Source organism: Bidens hawaiensis, unplaced genomic scaffold (genome assembly GCF_021521415.1).
Source record: "Bidens hawaiensis isolate Kalapana, Puna unplaced genomic scaffold, B.hawaiensis_p1.1 tig00027969_1, whole genome shotgun sequence".
NCBI lineage: Eukaryota > Viridiplantae > Streptophyta > Magnoliopsida > Asterales > Asteraceae > Bidens > Bidens hawaiensis.
Window position 1 is genome coordinate 54,971 of NW_027494533.1, and position 18,574 is coordinate 73,544.

At 33.9% G+C, this 18,574-nt stretch overlaps 3 protein-coding genes across 3 annotated transcripts; 2 read left to right on the top strand and 1 right to left on the bottom strand.

Moving 5' to 3' along the window:
* The first annotated feature begins 784 nt into the window (after positions 1 to 784).
* On the top strand, positions 785 to 2,930 carry LOC143576094 (large ribosomal subunit protein uL13w-like). The gene is made up of 4 exons (XM_077060282.1): positions 785 to 1,066; positions 1,881 to 1,997; positions 2,113 to 2,200; positions 2,653 to 2,930. The coding sequence occupies exons 1-4, from the start codon at positions 795 to 797 to the stop codon at positions 2,794 to 2,796; spliced, it is 621 nt and encodes a 206-aa protein (XP_076916397.1). The 5' UTR covers positions 785 to 794; the 3' UTR covers positions 2,797 to 2,930.
* Positions 2,931 to 9,949: 7,019 nt separating this feature from the next.
* Positions 9,950 to 15,585, top strand: LOC143576085 (putative LRR receptor-like serine/threonine-protein kinase At5g48740). The gene is made up of 15 exons (XM_077060275.1): positions 9,950 to 10,025; positions 10,111 to 10,657; positions 11,214 to 11,665; positions 12,055 to 12,172; positions 12,263 to 12,331; positions 12,413 to 12,481; positions 12,570 to 12,638; positions 12,732 to 12,803; positions 12,883 to 12,951; positions 13,799 to 14,252; positions 14,339 to 14,465; positions 14,553 to 14,621; positions 14,699 to 14,888; positions 14,967 to 15,099; positions 15,344 to 15,585. The coding sequence occupies exons 1-15, from the start codon at positions 9,950 to 9,952 to the stop codon at positions 15,560 to 15,562; spliced, it is 2,733 nt and encodes a 910-aa protein (XP_076916390.1). The 3' UTR covers positions 15,563 to 15,585.
* A 224-nt stretch (positions 15,586 to 15,809) lies between these two features.
* Positions 15,810 to 17,801, bottom strand: LOC143576095 (uncharacterized). Its single transcript, XM_077060283.1, has 9 exons — positions 17,290 to 17,801; positions 17,124 to 17,196; positions 16,920 to 17,032; positions 16,742 to 16,826; positions 16,562 to 16,634; positions 16,416 to 16,471; positions 16,249 to 16,314; positions 16,093 to 16,158; positions 15,810 to 16,015 (listed from the first exon to the last, which is right to left on the bottom strand). The coding sequence occupies exons 1-9, from the start codon at positions 17,733 to 17,735 to the stop codon at positions 15,935 to 15,937; spliced, it is 1,059 nt and encodes a 352-aa protein (XP_076916398.1). The 5' UTR covers positions 17,736 to 17,801; the 3' UTR covers positions 15,810 to 15,934.
* Between the last annotated feature and the right edge of the window lie 773 nt (positions 17,802 to 18,574).

Consider the following 18,574-nt stretch of genomic DNA (forward strand, 5'->3'; position numbering starts at 1 on the left):
TCACAAACCTTTCAGGCAATTCTTATTTTAGAAAATTGTATATAAACACACTTTAAAATAATTCTTGACCACAAACTATTACCAAGTTCAACCTATTAAGTTTGTGAATGTTAAAATAGTCTCGAGATAAAATGAAAGTAAAACGTATAAGCTTGTGTTTTATTTGATATATCAATGTTACTCTCTATTATTTATTTCTTGTTAAGCTACAATAGACATTGTCTGGGGGGAAACTGTTTTTTGATCGACAAATCAGTTTAAGACCTGGTCCAATAACACACCAAAACCAATTCGACCCAAACCGGTTTCCACACCAACACAACCCAACCGGGAAGTTCATATACCAAACTTGGAAACACAAACCGGTTTTAAGACCTGACCTGATTTGAAACACTGGTTTCAACCTGACCATAGTTGATTCCTATAGGTTCGATTATTCTCTTTCTAAAACCGGTTTTTAATTCAAACCGCTTTGGACTTTCACCCTTCGCTGTCTAACCGGTCTAATCAGTTATATCTCACGTAAAGTTCATTCTTATAAAAATTTACAATCTATGACAAGTTTATCTAAAACTACCAATTTATTTATAGATATATTTTTGCAACTCCAAACTTGTATCTTATTGAAAACTTTTTAAAATGATCCAAAGAAATAACACTCGTAATCAATCTGGATTGACCGGCCCATAAACGGGGTCAACCAACCCAGGCCCAGTAAGCAAACCACCTGAGTACAAAACCCTAACCGGAACCCTAACTCTGGACACAACACCAACATCGCAGCAACTGCAACAATGGTGTCAGGATCAGGAATTTGCGCCAAGGAAGTGGTGGTGGACGCCCGCCACCACATGCTCGGTCGATTATCGTCCATTCTGGCCAAAGAACTGCTCAATGGCCAGCGAGTTGCCGTCGTCCGGTGCGAAGAGATCTGCCTCTCCGGCGGTCTTGTTCGTCAGAAAATGAAATACCTTCGCTTTCTCAGGAAGCGGATGAACACTAAGCCGTCTCACGGTCCTATTCATTTCCGTGCTCCGTCCAAGATCCTTTGGCGTACCATCAGAGGGTAAATTCTTAATATTATTATTATTAATATTTGTGTGTGTATGTATGTGTTTGATTAAGTTTAGACGTGGCATTTGTTAAACTAATTGCTTACATTAGCCTGTTGTGAACTTTTGATTTAATTGTTTAAATGGTGTATTTAATTGCATCAACTAATTTATATTATTTATAATGATTGGGGCTGTTTAAGAATTTGGGTTTAATATTAAGGGGTGCGAAACTAGCCGAGCTGCTTGCCGGCTACTCAAGCTTGAATCGATAAAAAGTTTGAAACTTTGAGCTAAGCTCGAGCTTTGTATGGGAAGCTTGTTTAGTTTGGACTCCGAGTTTTGATTCATTTAAGGTTTTTTAAAGGTTTTAAAAAGTAATTAAAAATGTATATAAGTTAAATAATTAATAATAAACAAGCTGAGCTCGTGGTGAGTCGGAGTTTGAAAAAACAAATCACAAGCCAAGCTTTATTGTAGATCAAAATGAGCCAGTCTTGAGACTGCTCGAACTCGGGCTTGGGTTGTTTTGTTTACATCCCTAGTAATGCCACTATGTTGTGATCATAATCTACGAATGTGGATTTGATTAAAGCAGATTTTCTTTTGTTGATGTGGATCAGTGGACGTCAATGGTTTTAATTAAATTTGTTTGATTTGTTGTAGTAAATTGATTGAATTTTTGTCATTGAAGTTTTCATTTGGACATTGTTAAATGTAGATTTCTTTGTTAGTTTTGTTAACAATAATTAGTTTTTATGAACATTTTTTTTTATTTAAGAATGCTTTGTATAGATTTATTGAGTTGTCTGTTCGTATTTTGTCTAGAATGATTCCACACAAGACCAAGCGTGGAGCTGCTGCACTTGCAAGGTTGAAGGTTCATGAAGGAGTTCCAACTCCTTACAACAGGAAGAAGAGAATGGTCATCCCTGACGCTCTCAAGTTAGTGCCTTTTTTAAACGGTCTATTATTAGTTCTTTGTTGGATTGCACAATTGCGTTGATTTGGATACTGTATTTAGGTTGTGATCATATTTGTTTCTGCAATTAAAATGCAGGGTTTTGAGGCTTACTGCTGGACACAAGTACTGCTTGTTGGGTCAATTATCATCTGAGGTTGGATGGAATCATTATGAAACCATCAAGGTTTGTTATTTTCCTTTTTTCAATATTATGAACTTATTGTTATGAAAGTGCATGACCTGAGATAAATTAGTATTGATTCTGTTAGTTCTCTTAGCCTTTTCATAGATACAGTCTAGAACACACAGCAAGCTTTAAAGCTCTTAGATGCCTTTGTACAAAGTCTACACTCTTTTTTTAGATAGACTTCTGATACCTGTAAAGTTGTTCAGATTTGACTAAAAAATTAAGACTTCACTATAGTTTTTCTTTATATTTTTATTATTATGTTCAAAAGTTTTTAGAATTACTTTGTTTATTTGTTTAACCCTTTTAGAACGTTATTTTATCTTGAAAAGGTCATTGTTGGCAAATTTTATTAGTTTTGTTAAAACTGTGATGAATGGCAACCAAATTTATGTTTATATTAGGAAGTTGATTAGTAGTTTTATGTTACTGACTGATTACAATAACAGGAACTGGAGAAGAAGAGGAAAGAGAAGGCTCAAGTGGTGTATGAGAGAAAGAAGCAGCTCAACAAACTCCGTGCAAAGGCAGAGAAGGCAGCAGAGGAGAAACTCGGCTCGCAACTGGAGATCCTTGCACCTGTTACCTACTAAAGGTTTTAACTTTGGTATCATGCTAGAATTTTTGTGTTTGATGATGTTGGTTTTTCATATTTTTATTTGCAGTATGAGGATTATTTGTCTCGGATATATTGTTATTGAATCAAATGTTTTTTTTTCAAACTCTTGGTAAAAAAGCATGTCACAAGTTTGGGTAATTGGGAAGCTTGGGGCACGTTGGCTAACAATATTTAGTAACATACATATATTTAAACACTTTTACATAAGCGGATCTTATCAAATGTGACGTCATTTTTTCCACCAATGAGCGAGCTTTTCTAACATGTTTCAAGACATGCTTGAAATTAGCCAGAAATTGGCTTGTTCATAATGAGTCAGATCTAGAATACATATATTCCAATTTTATATTATTATATCCGTTAGCTTGCTGTTTAAGTGTCGGAGTATTTTTGTTAAGATGGAAAATGGGTTGGGAGGTAAAGTAGCTGGTAAAAAACAGAATGACAAGTAACCCGAATTGACAAATTCATTATTCATAGAATAAAATTGCCATCTATAGCTATTGTGTTGAATATAAAGAAGGCAGTTAAATGTGGTGTGACAGTGATAAGCTTGATGTTTGAGTATACCAATTGTGAGCTTGGTTTTAAAAAGCGAGAGGCGAAGAAAAGTGGCGGGGTTTAAAACAGAAATGTGAAACATCAGGCATAAAAGCGAGAGTTTTTTGTACTCGAGACGAACATATTTATATAATTATATATCTGTATATATATAGGTTGTAATTACAATAAGAATATAGATTTTGTAGGAAAGATAAGAAGTAATCTTGTCTATTGATTTTGAACATGAAGGGTTGAGATTAGTTTAGGTGGAAATCATGTGTGAAAATAAGGAGAAGGGCATAAAAGGAATTACACATTTGTTGACATTCTCTCTCCTCATGCAAGGTATATGCCAAATTCCCCCATCATTTTAAAACGTCCATAACTTTTTTTATGACGTTTTTATTGAAAAACAAATTCACCATAATAACAAGCGTCTTTTTATTTTTTATACGAGTACTATATTTTTATATAAAAATTAAAAAAAAATTAGTGGGTTTTTTCAAATTGTGTTTTACCAAAATTGTGTTATACAATAGTATTTTTCATTGTATTTTTTTTCATAGTGTTTTTTCATTGTGTTTTTTTACATTGTGTCATACAATTGTGTTTTTATCATTGTGTTTTTTTTTCATCGTGTTTTTCTATATTGTGTCATACAATTGTGTTTTTATCAGTGTTTTTTTTTTCATATTGTTTTTTTCCATTGTGCTTTTTTCGGTGGTCGTTTTCCGGTGACTTTTTTTCGGCGACTTTTCGGTGAATTTTTCGGAGATTTTTCTGGCAAAATTTCTCGGGAATTGTTTTCCGGTGACTTTCCAACGACTTTTCCGGTGAAATTTTCAGGCGAAATTTCCATATACTTTTCCGGCGAGGTGGTGGCGATGGGTGACGGTTGTGGTGGCGATGGAGTGGTGGTGGTTGTAGGAGATGAGTGAAGATGTAAGTGGTTTTTGAAATTAATGTAAGTGGGTTTTGAAATTAAAGTAAGTGGGTTTTGATATTAAAGTGTTAGACTAAAATACCCTCCTTCATAACCTTCTTAGGAAAATTAAACTTCTTATTTGAACCTAACCCTATGATTTAATATATAAACTACCTACACATACAACCTAAAAAACATATTGTATAACATTTAGATGCTTAAAAACCACACGCATACGAAAGGCGAGCGCCTCACTGATACAATACATGATTCTATATTATTTGAATTTAATATATTAGTTAAATTTATCTATTATTTAGTTTCCATATTATATATTATAACTAGGTTTCCTTATGTTTATCTTTTTCTATTTTTATGTCTTTGTTTTTCCTATAAATTGTAATCGTTTCAATAAAAAAAAATCAGAAAATTGTCTCAAGTTTGGTCTCTCTTCTTCTTTCTTGTTCTTGGAGCCTACCCACTCTACGGGCCTCCATCAATTTGGTGCTTTCAGCAATCGTTCTCATGCCTCCTTCGTCACGTGAAGACCTGGTCATGTTCTTGGTCGACAAAATCGATCGGTTATTAATCCAACAAGAATCAAGTGCCGCCCAAGCCAAGTTCTAGTTTGACTCCCTCACAACCACCATGAACCAATAACTGCAAATCTTACCGCCGCCCTCAACAAAACTTCCGGCATATCCTCGCCAATAACCTGCCCAAAACCAGCCCTTACACTCCTAATCCCAACACCGCCACCATCATTTGTAATCACTTCTAAAACCGCACCGGCCCCAAAATTCACACCAGTACCGAAACACTTGTTCTCATCCCAACCAGTGGACCGAAAAAGACAAGGAAACTGCTACCAAACACTGTGAACTTGGTCGCCATAGCAAAGAAAAACTCATCACCACCATCACCCCCAACTCTTGTTGCATCCGCAAAACATGTGCTACCCCGCATGGGTATTTAAAAGTGCTAGTACTACCCCTGCTTTCTATCACAGCTTCTTACAAGGTTCCTGTGTCAAGAACTTCAGCATTTATAGTTTCCACGACACCAAACTTCGTTGTCAAAACACATATTCCATATTTCGTGGAGAGACACGATTGGCGACCATCGTGGCGACGTCATTCCGTCCTTGAGGACAAGGACATTTTGACAGTGCAGAGTATTGATACGATACATAATTCTATATTATTTGAATTTAATATATTAATTAAGTTTATCTATTATTTAGTTTCTATATTATATTATATTATAACTAGGTTTCCTTATGTTTATTTTTTTATATTTTTATGTCTTTGTTTTTCCTATAAATTGTAATTGTTTCAACTTTCAATAAAAAAATAATCAGAAAATTATCTCAAGTTTGGTCTCTCTTCTTCTTTCTTGTTCTTGGAGCCTAACCCACTTTACGGGTCTATTGGGAGATTGACCATTTCGAATCGGTCTCTATCACTCACCTTCGCCTTAGGTCGCTTTTGCCTAAAAATCTCGCCTTATGCTCGCCTTGATTAGTCTAAAGCGAAGACGCCCTCGCCTTAGATCGCCTCTCGCCTCGGCTCGCCTCAGGCGCGCTTTTTTAAACCAAGATTATGACGACTGTTATCCTTCCATGAATGATCCATGACAGCTAGATCAGATTTAACATCGTGAGTCATAAGTGCTTGAACTGCATTGTACTGAGCTTGAGAGCTATTATACTCCATAAATCTCATTGCGTATTCTTGAATCCCTATGAATAAAGTATAAAATAACTCAGAGTATCAATGAACTTTAGCTTAATTGGCATTGAAAGGCAAGTAAGGATTTGGACTGGAGACTGCAAGGTCTCTCAAGTTCGAATTTGATCCCAACTAGGACGTTTAACATAATGGGCCTTCGATGATGAGTTTTTTTTTTTTTTCGGGAACTGTAGATGGTGGGCTTGAAATACCCAACGCTGTTTGCGATCGCGGACGTATGGGGCCACCTTTTGCCAGTAGGTTACCATGTTTAGTAGCACTCTAATTATTAGTAATCCCCATGTTTGTTGTGAATGAATTTTAACGGATACATTGGATGCACTTATTTTGTATGATATGATAACATGTGGTTATATTATATGAGGTAACGACATAATTATTGTATGGACCGAGTAATTATGAGAACGGAACAACCAAAAATGATTCAAGTTAATGAAAAGGTAAAATAACTTTTTGATTTTAAGAATTTTAGTTGATATAAAACATTAATATAAAGAGTTTATGAACTTTAAAATGCACTCATTGAATATTAGTCGACCTTTACCTATCGGTTCCGGCCTCATCTAGTGCAAACTCCGTCCGACCCCTGTTATATTTTTAGTATTTCACAATACACAATCCAAAAATTTACTGAGTCACGCTTACGAAATAAGATATTGAGTGCAATTCAAATGCTTTATTCTAAGTTAAACAAACCTAACACCAAATTCACTTTAAAAAAATATTTGTTAATTTATCTAATGGGGCAATTAACTTTTGTAATTGAGAATCCCATTACAACTTTCATCCAAAAGGTAATGGTGGAAAAGTGAAACTACAATCATACACAAAGAAATTGCTGGTGGTTTAAGCATCCCATCCCATTCATCAATGGTCAATCTTATCTGGAAAGACCAATTTCAAAGATTACTCCCTAATCCACCTAAAGGTTATTAGTGAAAATAATAACTTTATTAGCAATGATATAATTTTTTTTTTTTTTTTGCATTTCAAATTACATTATAAATGAATAACCAATACGTCAACAGCAACAAAATCATTGGATTTTTGTGCATGTATTATTGCTTAATTAGTGTTTTACCTATTGTGATTTTCAATTTCAATAATTCATTATGTAAAGATTTATGCATACATGATACATGTAGTGTTAAATTGGACTTATACAGTTCCAAGGCCCAAACCAAAGGGTACGTCTAAAAGGCTAAAAGCCGAAAGTGAAAGAACGTCAATACGAGATATAAGAAAGGACCACAAAATCGATGATTGAGTGAGGGGAGGACAATCACATATAATCTGTTTAATTGTTAACATTTGCTATTAATGAATAATTATACTACATTATGTATACTAGATTATGTATACTTAGGGGATGCAAACGAGCCGAGCTGCTCGCGAGCTACTCGAGATCGGCTCGTTAAAAGCTCGATCGAGCCGAGCTCAAACCAGCTCGCGAGCTTAAACGAGCCTGTCATTTATAATAATTACCAATGAGTAGATATAACTTTACAAAAAAATGAAAAGAAAATAACTAAATAATATATATTATTTAATACACAAAATTATAATAGAAAAAAAATATAAATAATTATGATTATATAAAAAATAATTGATAAATAGTAAACGAATCGAGCTAAAGGTTGAAAATTTACTCACGAATCTAACTTGAGCTTTGTAAATAGAGCTCGAGCTCAAACTCTGTGTAAGTTAAACGAGCGAAGCTCAAGCTCGGCTCGGCTCGGCACCCGTATTCATGTTTCTAGGTCAATAGTAAAGAGAAGTAATGTTAATACTTGTGAAAATTATTAATTAAATAAGTATCTTACATATTATAATAATAATAATAATAATAATAATAAGTAATAAAAGAAAACCTCTAATGTCACATGACAACTCATAACACCTCTTTATCATATGTGTCACTTCATAAGGCTTTCTAATCATTCACTTTGTCACATGTGCACTAACAAATACAAATAAATAATAAATAGTCATAATGAATAAAAACTAATAATTAATAAATACTAATAATAACTATCAAAATAAAAATAATGTTATTGTTACTAATATTATTTATATTATCATTATTACTATTATAAGTAGTCTTTTTGTAATAAAAAAAGATGTGTGAAAAAGCAACAAAGTAGCTAAGAAAATAAGAATTGATTATCAGAATTTTATAAGTTTCTGAGTGTAAGAGTATTTTGTCATAGCCAATTTTTTACAGTAGATTAGTTAAAATTGAATCAAGGGTTTTGGACAATACGAAAAAAAAAAAGATTTCATATTATAATCTCTAGCAAGGGCAGTTTATGAACAACGTGTTTTTACTAAAAAATATTGTTAATCGATTCAAAATTTGATACAGGTTAAAAACATTTTTATCTAAAAAGAGTTAACGGGTCAAAGTATGTTTTAACTTTCAGGTCATGACTTTGGTGACAAATCTTTGGGGTCATGACTTTGGTGACAGATCAAAAGACTGATTTTGGAAATTTAAAATTTGGTTTTGGATTAAATTCAAAGTCAATATTTTTTATTTAATAGAGATCAAAAATCTAAAAATAATATTTTACGCGTCTTGATTTCTTTTAAACTACTAACGGGTCAAAGAATAATCAAATCGCGAAGAAATTTGAAGAGGTACATATGTTAGTGTATTTAGATTATATGCTAGCCCATAATAATATCTCATTGTATGTATAATTTGTCTGAGTTGTTAAAATTTATGACATGACGTGATGATATAGGCCACAAGAAAAAAAAATTAATAATGTCATCTATTTACAGAAGTTTGAAATGATTTGTGGTTCAAATGTAATTTGCGAATATGCATGTTTATTAAACATTTTATATATGTTGAGTTTTTTTATTACTTACATAATTTAAATTGTTAAACCCGTGTATCACGGGTAGCTAAGCTAGTTATATATTAGTAACAAGTACATGTGGAAATCGTTTAGTGGGTTATATAGGATCCGGGACTAGAGCAGGGTGTGTAACCGTACATGGCCTATATATTGAGTCGGTTTTAAATCGATGACTCACTAATTATCCTTCTCAGATTTATTTCAATTGCACAATTTCTTCATACTTCTTCTCTAATTATTGTTAAATTGTGTCTACATTGATTCTCAATAAAGTTTAATAAACACTTTGTAGCCACTACATTGCTTTGCTTTTTCTAACTCACCCTTTTTTACTTTCATGTATATTGCTAAACAAAACTTTATTGACGCCTTAAAAGTGTACGTTACCAGTGACCATATCTAGTTGTGGCTACAATGAGTATTTTATTATTTACAACTCCGACTATTCTTTATATCAATATTTTATAGGATAAACTGAAAACTTTTTGTAAATTATGATGATTCTATTGCGTTATATTATACTAGATGTATTAAAGAATGAATATAGGTAAATATGACGTTTTGAGCTTAAAATGAAAATGAGCACCCGAAAGAACCCGTCTTATTAGTGGAAAATATTATATATGTAGGTACCAATTTTTACAAGTCATACAAGACACCCGAAATCTCATAGACGTGCCCTAATGAACACTATAACTTATTTTTCAAAAAAAAAAAAAAAGGAGCAGATGGGCTTTTTTTTATTGATGATGAATTACATCATTCTTAACTTTTTTTTATTAACATAAAGAAAAGGTGAGAGACGTTTCTTGTAATGATAAAGTGAACGTTAGATGATTGAAATAGTAAAATCTCTAGCACGCTTTCATTATCACTCTCCCTTCTTTACTCTTCCAAAAAGAATACTAAAACCAATAAAATATATTTTTCTAGCCAAACAAAGTTATATGGTTATTCTATTTATTTGAGAATAAAATACACTACACATAGTTTTTTAGCCCATTCATTTATTAACCTGTGTTGTTGTCACCTTTGAATCTCATGGACCTCCATAGGTGTTTCTTCATTGCTTTCCTATTTCTAGTATACTCAAAACTTACTTCATGTGATCAAGAAGGTACACTAATGCTCATTTCATTTCAATTACACCTTATAATATTAGAACTATTGTATTTGTTCATAATCATGCAACTTTTAAACAGGTTTTTGGAGCTTATCATGCGGAGGTGCTACAAATTTTATTGATTCATCCAACATTTCGTGGGAACCCGACAACAATTACATCACCAAAGGCAACACTACAACGGTAAACCTCAACGGCAGTGCCACCTCATCAACATCTCTTCGGTTTTTCCCTGATCCAGGAACCCGCAAGTGTTATAAGCTACCGATAAACTACAACTCCGTATCTTCCTTGATCCTTATTCGGGTTAATTTCGTGTATAAAAACTATGATGGGCTTCAACAACCACCACTGTTCTATGTTTCTTTAGGAACAGCCATTGGTGCTAATATTAACCTTGCAGTTAAAGATCCATGGGTTGAAGAGTTCATATGGCAACCCGACAACAAGGAGATTCTTTTGTTGTGTCTAAACTCGGTCCCAAACGGTGGGTTTCCCATCATTTCTTCCATTGAAATCCGGCCGGTCCTGCAGGGAGGTTACTACAGTGGGATGGAGGGTCTTGAAAATAAGTTGCTTAGGAAACGCTACCGGATTAATTGTGGTTACACTAATGGTTCTATTCGGTATGATCTCTTTACTATGCTTATGATTAGAGGTGACAACATGAGCGGGTTGGACAGGTCAGAACATGTTTGGGTTGAAACAGATTCACAAACAATTTTTGCTCAGTTTTTAGCATTTTAGATAATTAATAAGTAAATTGTTGCACCAGTAGTTTAATCTTTATATATAACAATTTAGGAGGTTGTATGTATTGAACATGGTTTTGGACAACTTTCACTCTATTTGAAGGGTGTGACCCGACCTGTGTGGACCGCTCTTTTTGTAGCATTTTTATTAGTATGGGTCAAAACGGGTCAAGTTGGGTTGTTTTGACCCACAAAAGAATTTGGTTCATTTTTAGTTTTTTTCTACAACAGTTATAATGTTAAGCATGATTACAAAAAAAAATTACAATGATGAGCTTTAAATAAAAAATTTAGAAGGTTGTATGTATTAAGAGAGTTAACATTTGGATAATTTTCCTCTTTTAGCACATCATTTTTTTATACAACTGAATTGCCTTAATATCCAAATTATTCTTGATAATTTTCTAAAATGTGATCACCTTAATTTCAGGTACCCTTTGGATCAATATGATAGAATATGGGATCCCGATCAAGATTTTTCGCCTTTTCACACATCAACTGGATTTAAGAACGTGGGTACTTTTAACACACGGGGTCTAAATGAGAGTCCTCCTCAACCCGTTCTTCAAACGGGCCGAGTTTTGGCTAGGAGAGAAGGGTTAAGTTACAACTTTGCCCTTGGGAATAATGGAGATTATTATCTAGTCCTATACTTTGCCGGGATTCTTCCGGTTTCTCCTACATTTGATGTGTTGATTAATGGGGAAGTTGTTGAATCAAACTATACTGTAGAAAGCTGGCAAGTCAGGAGCTTGTATTTCTTAAGGAGAGGAATAGAGAACTTGAATATTACTTTCAAAGATATTAACTTCTATCCCCTTGTAAATGCAATTGAGGTGTATGAAATTGTTAACATACCCCCAGAATCATCTACAACCGTAGGTTAGCCTCATCCTCCAATATTTTCAGTTTTTGAGCTTTTGAAAACCGTTGGTTTTGGATTCTTCAGTTTGGGTTCGGTTCGGTTTTACCATTTCGGCTTCAAAATTTTGGGCCCAACTTAACGGGTTGGGTCTAAATCTTTTTGTTAGTTAATGTTTTGTTGATTATTATACATTTGGGCCTAAAATATGTAGGTTGCACTATTTGTTAAATTCTTATAAAGTAATGAACACTTGAACCTAAAAATATTTCGGCCCAGTTTCTTCAGTTTTAATTACAACCGAGAATTCAGTTTTTACAAAAACAGAAAACCAAAAAGTCTGTTATTGTTTGGTACAGCATTATGAAGCATGTCATAAAATTATCATAACCTACCTTTACTTTTACAGTTTCAGCTCTTCAAGTAATTCAACAGTCAACTGAGTTGGATCTAGAATGGGAAGATGACCCGTGTTCTCCAACGCCTTGGGAACGCATACAATGTGAAGGAAGTTCAGTCACCTCATTGTATGAAATCAATGTGAAGATTAAGTTGACTTTATTTGGATTTTCTTTTTCATTTTACATGCTTGTTTTTTCTCTTGACTTGTTTTGTAGGGAACTATTTGATATCAATTTGAGGTCAATCAGCCCTACATTTAGCGACCTATTCGATCTAAAAACATTGTGAGGAACTAGAAAATAGTATACAAGTAATTTAATTTGGTTTTGTTGAATTTAAGTTTTCACATTTCATTATATTGGCAGGGATCTGCATAATACGTCACTTCCAGGAGAAATAGAAAACATTGACGGCTTAAAGAGTCTTGAAAATCTGTAATGCTCATAACTCAAGTTCTGATTCTTAACTGATTCCTAAATCTAAGAACCATAATCAAGAAGTTTTTTTGCTAAAAATTTGCAGGAATCTGAGTTTCAATAAGCTAACATCATTTGGCACTGATCTAGATGGCTTAATTAGCCTTCAAATTCTGTAAGTTTCATTATAACTTAATTAAAAGGATGGTTATAAAGCGTTCTTATATGATCATTTATCTAAAGTGTTCGTTTCATTATTTTTATGTAGGGATCTAAAAAATAACAGTCTAGAAGGTTTAGTTCCTGCAAGCCTTGGAGGCATGAAGAATCTTCACCTGTTGTAAGTTAATCATTAAGTGTTTTACATTAATTAAGAGGAAAGCTTTTTTTTTCTTCCACTAACTTTTATGTATTACTAGGGTTTTGGAAAACAATCAATTACAAGGCACACTCCCGAAGGCATTAAACAAAGATAGTCTTGAAATAAGGTATGTCCTTAAAAGTGGCAACTATTTTTCAACCAGTTTAGTTATGAATGGGCCGATTCAGGTTATGTTTTAGCTTTAACGGGTCAAAGTGTCAAACAAGTAAAAATATTTTAAAAAGAAACACTAAAACACTAAATTGGTATGTGTTGAACGTAAGGGTGTACACGAGCCAAGCCACTCGTGAGCTACTTGAGATCAGCTCGCTAAAACCTTGAAATGAGCCAAGCTTTAAACGAGCTCGAGCCTAAAATAGAGCTTGTTTAATAAATGAGCCTAAGCCCGAGCTTCACTTATTAAACGCGAGTCTAAACAAGCCTATTATTTTTATAATGTTTAGTTAAAATATTCAACGTATATTTGTATAATAACTACTATAATATACAATATTATGATAAATGAAGCTAAATATATTTTGACATATATAAAAATTATAATTATAAATATATGGATACATATAAAATGACTATAAGTGTACAGAAATTAATTAATAAATAGCAAAGGAGTCGAGATTGAGCCTGAAAAAGTATTTATGAGCCGAGCTTGAAACAAGCCAAGCTCAAGCTCTTGTAAGTTAATGAGCCTAGACGAGGTTGGGATCGGCCCGGCTTGCTTACTCCCTAGTTGAATGGGTTGGAAGTCACGCCAAAGTGTAATTTTTAATGCATAAAACCTCTAAAATTGTTTTATTCAACAATATTTGATTTTTGTAATCATGTGACAGTAATTATTTATTAAAGAAAGCTAAAGCTTTATAACAAGTTCAGGCCAATCCAAGCGACCCGTTAGACCCTTACACAATCCACCTATTCTATTTAGAAACTAGACCTAACATAAAGGTTTTGTGCAGAACCTCAGGGAATCTATGTCTTAGCTTCTCGATATCAAAATGCCATAATGCTACAGCCAATTCTACAATTGATGCACCAAAAGTCTCTGTCTTTGACAAGAAGAAGCAAAATCTCCATAGTCATTTAGCAGTTGTACTTAGTGCACTTGGAGGAGTACTTCTAGTTATTATTATTGTATTAATTTTAGTTTTCTTATACACAAGGAGGAATAAAAATAAAGCAGAATTAAAACACAAAGAGGGTTTGCAAACTGACCTGCAGATGATGAATTGTAATACAGCAAAAGTCTTCTCCTACAGAGAAATCAAAGTAGCCACTCGCAACTTTAAGCAGGCTTTAGGCCGTGGTAGCTTCGGGTCAGTTTACCTTGGAAAGCTTTCAGATGGCAAACTGATAGCTGTCAAAGTTAGATCTGATAAAACACAACTTGGCTCTGATTCTTTTATCAATGAGGTCTGTTAACAATCTAAACTTCTTCCGGAAACTGTTGATTATTGACCGGTCAATGATGCTGACAAATTCAAGGACTGATGTTTTAGGTGTCCCTTTTGTCATCGATTCGTCACCAAAATCTTGTATCTTTGGAAGGATATTGTAATGAATCAAAACAGCAAATTCTGGTCTATGAATATCTACCTGGTGGATCCTTAACCGAGAATCTTTATGGTAAGCCATCCACTTATCAACTATTCAAGTTCTGCCTATAAAGTATAAGCCCTACATTACCGATCGTGTATGTTGCTCTTTTTTCAGGAGCAAAAAGCAAAAGAGTAACATTAAGTTGGGCCTGTAGGCTCAAGATTGCCATTGATACTGCAAAAGGTACAAACTCCCTTTCGATTATTACAACTGAGATGTCATGCACTCTATAAACTCATATTGTTGACTTCTACAAAAAGGTTTGGACTACCTGCACAACAGGAGTGAACCACGGATCATCCACCGTGATGTGAAGTCTAGCAATATATTGTTGGATGGAGATTTAAATGCTAAACTTTGTGACTTTGGTCTATCAAAGCAAGTAACTCAGGCAGATGCAAGTCATGTGATCACTATGGTTAAAGGCACTACTGGTTATCTTGATCCCGAGTATGTTTTCTTTTTGTCAAAATCCCTATCAACCTAGTGTATACAGTAACAAGAATATGACATTGTAAAGCTATGCAGATATTATTCAACCCAACAACTGACTGAGAAGAGTGACGTTTATAGTTTTGGAGTTGTTCTTTTGGAGCTCATTTGCGGTAGAGCACCATTAACGCGAACCGGATCACCAGACTCATTCAACTTGGTTTTATGGGTATTTAACATTCTTCTCAATACCTTCTATGGTTGGGTGAAAAAAAAACAATATAAATAACTAATGTGTTAACTATGGATCTGAAAACCATACCATTACAATAACAATCTAAGTTTTGAAGAAGTATGATTAGGGTGTTGTACACAATAAAAATAAACTTTTGGGAGACTTTCGCCTGCTTGACCAGCTCACATTTTAGCAAACTTTTAATTTAATCCGTTTGACTAAACTGAGAATTTGACAGGCGAGACCCTATCTGCAAGCGGGCGCATTTGAGATAGTAGACGAGAGCTTAAAAGGAACATATGATGAGGAAAGTATGAGAAAAGCAGCTACTGTTGCATCCAGGTCTGTAGATAGAGACGCATCACAGAGACCAAATATTTCTGAAGTAGTTGCGGTGCTTAAAGAATCCTACAGCATCCAGCTTTCATATCTTGCAGCTGCTGGACTTCCCACTTGAGAGAGAATAATTTACGAGAAGCATTAACTTTGTAGAGAATCACGTGTATTAATTATTGGATATATATCTTACTAAGCATCGACACAATATATAAAATAAAAAGAGAGAAATTTAATCAGCATTATAAAATAACAGTATTATGTCTCTTGAATCTTTTACCATTTTATATAAATATGCAAATGAGTATAAAATTACAAGGGACCTACGGCTCCTGTAATATGAAAAATGAGCTATACACCGATTTTACTTCTTTCCAGATTTCTTATCTACAGCATACTCTACATTCCTAATATTATGATGTTTTATATAAGTTTAACGTTTTGTTATCTAATCCATGGTACCTTAATGAATTGAGATGAAATGATAATAGGGCTAACTAGAGTAGCGTTTTCGCAGGTACAAGAACAATGCTGTTGAAGCGGCTACAGCATACGGGAAAATTGTCCATATTCCCTGTTAAATTATATGAATTATCACCTTACTTGGTACTTAAAAGAAGCAATAATTCTAGGTAATAGATAAACTCTTACCACTACTGTGGCAACAGTGGCTAGGGCGAATACAGGGCGTCCTCTCAACAAGAAACCAATTGCAAGCTGAGATGAAGAGAAAAAACAGAATATATTGTCTAATTATCGCTAACTGTTTAAAAGATGCCAATTATTTGAATAAAGAAATTTAATAACCTGAATCGGAAGAGTAACCAAGCCACCGCAGCAAACTCCAGCAAAGAAACACTTAGGGGATACATCCTGAACCATACAAGAAGCTATGTTTACAAAATTCCGCTTTAAACAGTAAAATACGCTTATGAAGAACTTATGTCTTTGCATAAAGATAGAAATTCACTAACCAGAGCCCCAGCAAGGAAACCTGTTGGATTTCTCACTCCAAGTGAAAACCGCTCAACTACACATTATAACGTGAAGAGAGTCACCAAAAAGGATATCTAAATATAAACAACTATTTATATGCTAACTATGTGTAGTCTGAACTAACCAAAACCGATGAGATTCCCGTATCTTTGAACAAGGCGGGTAAGGGCAACAGCTTTGTCTTTGCTAATTCCTAACTACAATCATTGATGATATTCAATTAACTTATTTCATGATTTGCATGAAGAAAGGTGCATGTGAAAGTACAAAAAGTATGAAGTTAGGTATTTGTGAAGAAACAGACCTTTGAATAAACATCATCAGATGCACCAGATTTCTTAAACAGCCTCCCAAGGTAAAATGGTATCATATCACTAATACAAACTCCCCTGAAGTTTGCATTTGAAATTATAATGCAAGTTTTTTAAAAAAGCAATAAGACCTCTAAACTGTGAGATTTATTTTAAGATATAGGCACTAACCAGTATACCCACAAAACAGTGGATAATATATGTGGACCACTTTTGGAAAATGATTCAACGAAAGACTGACGCGTCCCGTCTAATGACAACATCCGTGCTAAGGAAATGCCAACCTACAATATTCAATGCCATATATATATAATTATTTATAAACAACATAAACTTTTAATTGTATGTTTAAAATATGGAAGAAAAAACACACACCCATATGTTCAAAGCCTCTTCACTGATGAAAAGCCCACATCCAGCAGCCATTAGCAACCAAAAATAAACCCATCTGGCATGCACAATTTTGTTTCATTCACGTTACACATCAACAAAGTGGAACTTGGTTATTTAAAATATCAAATATAAGTGTATGTTGATATACCCTGGAGTGTATTCTGGAAGTATGACTTTGTATCCAAAAGCATTGAAAGAAAAACCAACAGTGGGTATAGAAGGCGTAGATGCACCACTAGCCAGTATTTGAATTCCAAAAGTGGGCTCCTGATTGGGCTGCTTGAGACATATAGTCAATAGTGTAACCGTTGCAGCTATACCTAGAAGTATTGCTAGTAGTGCCAGCATTGAACTCCTTGTGTCGGTGGTTTTAATTTCTGTACTCCCAAGTATAACATCAGCAACTTCATCTCGCCTCTCAGAGTTATCTATGTCGCTTGCAGTGTCAGAATGTTCTTCATCCTCTTGCTTAAAGCTTCTAAAACTAAATATAATGAACAAAATATTAAAATGTATACACAAATTACTAGGTAAAATAGCATGAAGATATAAATGCAATTGTGGCTTTTTCAATAACATATATCGGTTTAGCATATATATGTTCTTTACTTCTCATCAGTTGAAGCAAAATTCATATCTATGGTTACAAATGTGTTTCAGTTAGGCCAGTAAATGAGCCAAAAAAGATTTTCAATTATATGTTCGTGTTCGGTTAAAGTTAAGTGACCGAACATGCCTCTGTTAGTGTTTGCTCGGTTCGTTTAGAGGCCAGGTTTCAATCAAGCATTAAACAGTAGGCCTGTAAACGAGTCGAACCAACACGAACAATGGCATGTTTGTGTTTGTTAATTTAACTTTAAACGAACACGAGCACTTAATCGAACAAATATTTGTGTTCATGTTCGTTCGTTTAAAAAATGAGCATATTCGTGTTTGTTTGTTTAAAATCTAATCGAACAGTTCACTAAGATAACTAAACAAACGTAAATGAGCACAAACAAACATAAACTAACATAAATGAACACACTTAGATGAACACAAACGAACAAATATAAAACCATTAAGTAGATGACTCATCCAGATATTAATTATTTTATTTTAATATGTAAACGAACATAAATGAATGAACGGAGCATGTGTTCATGTTCGTTCGCTTAATTAAACGAACACATTTTTTTGTTCATGTTCGTTCATTGATTAAATAATCGAACTTCGTGCCAGTTCGTTTACACCATTAAACAGGATACAATGCTGTTTTCTATCAATTGTGTCTTAAATTCTTAATTAATACCGTCTTCAAGTATGACTCTAAATCATACAATACAGAAAATTAAGATCACGTGACTTAATTTCACCATCTGCAGCCCTAATTAGCAACAAACGACTAATAGCAATGAGAATGCTGGCAAAAGGTACTGTACAACAACATGAAG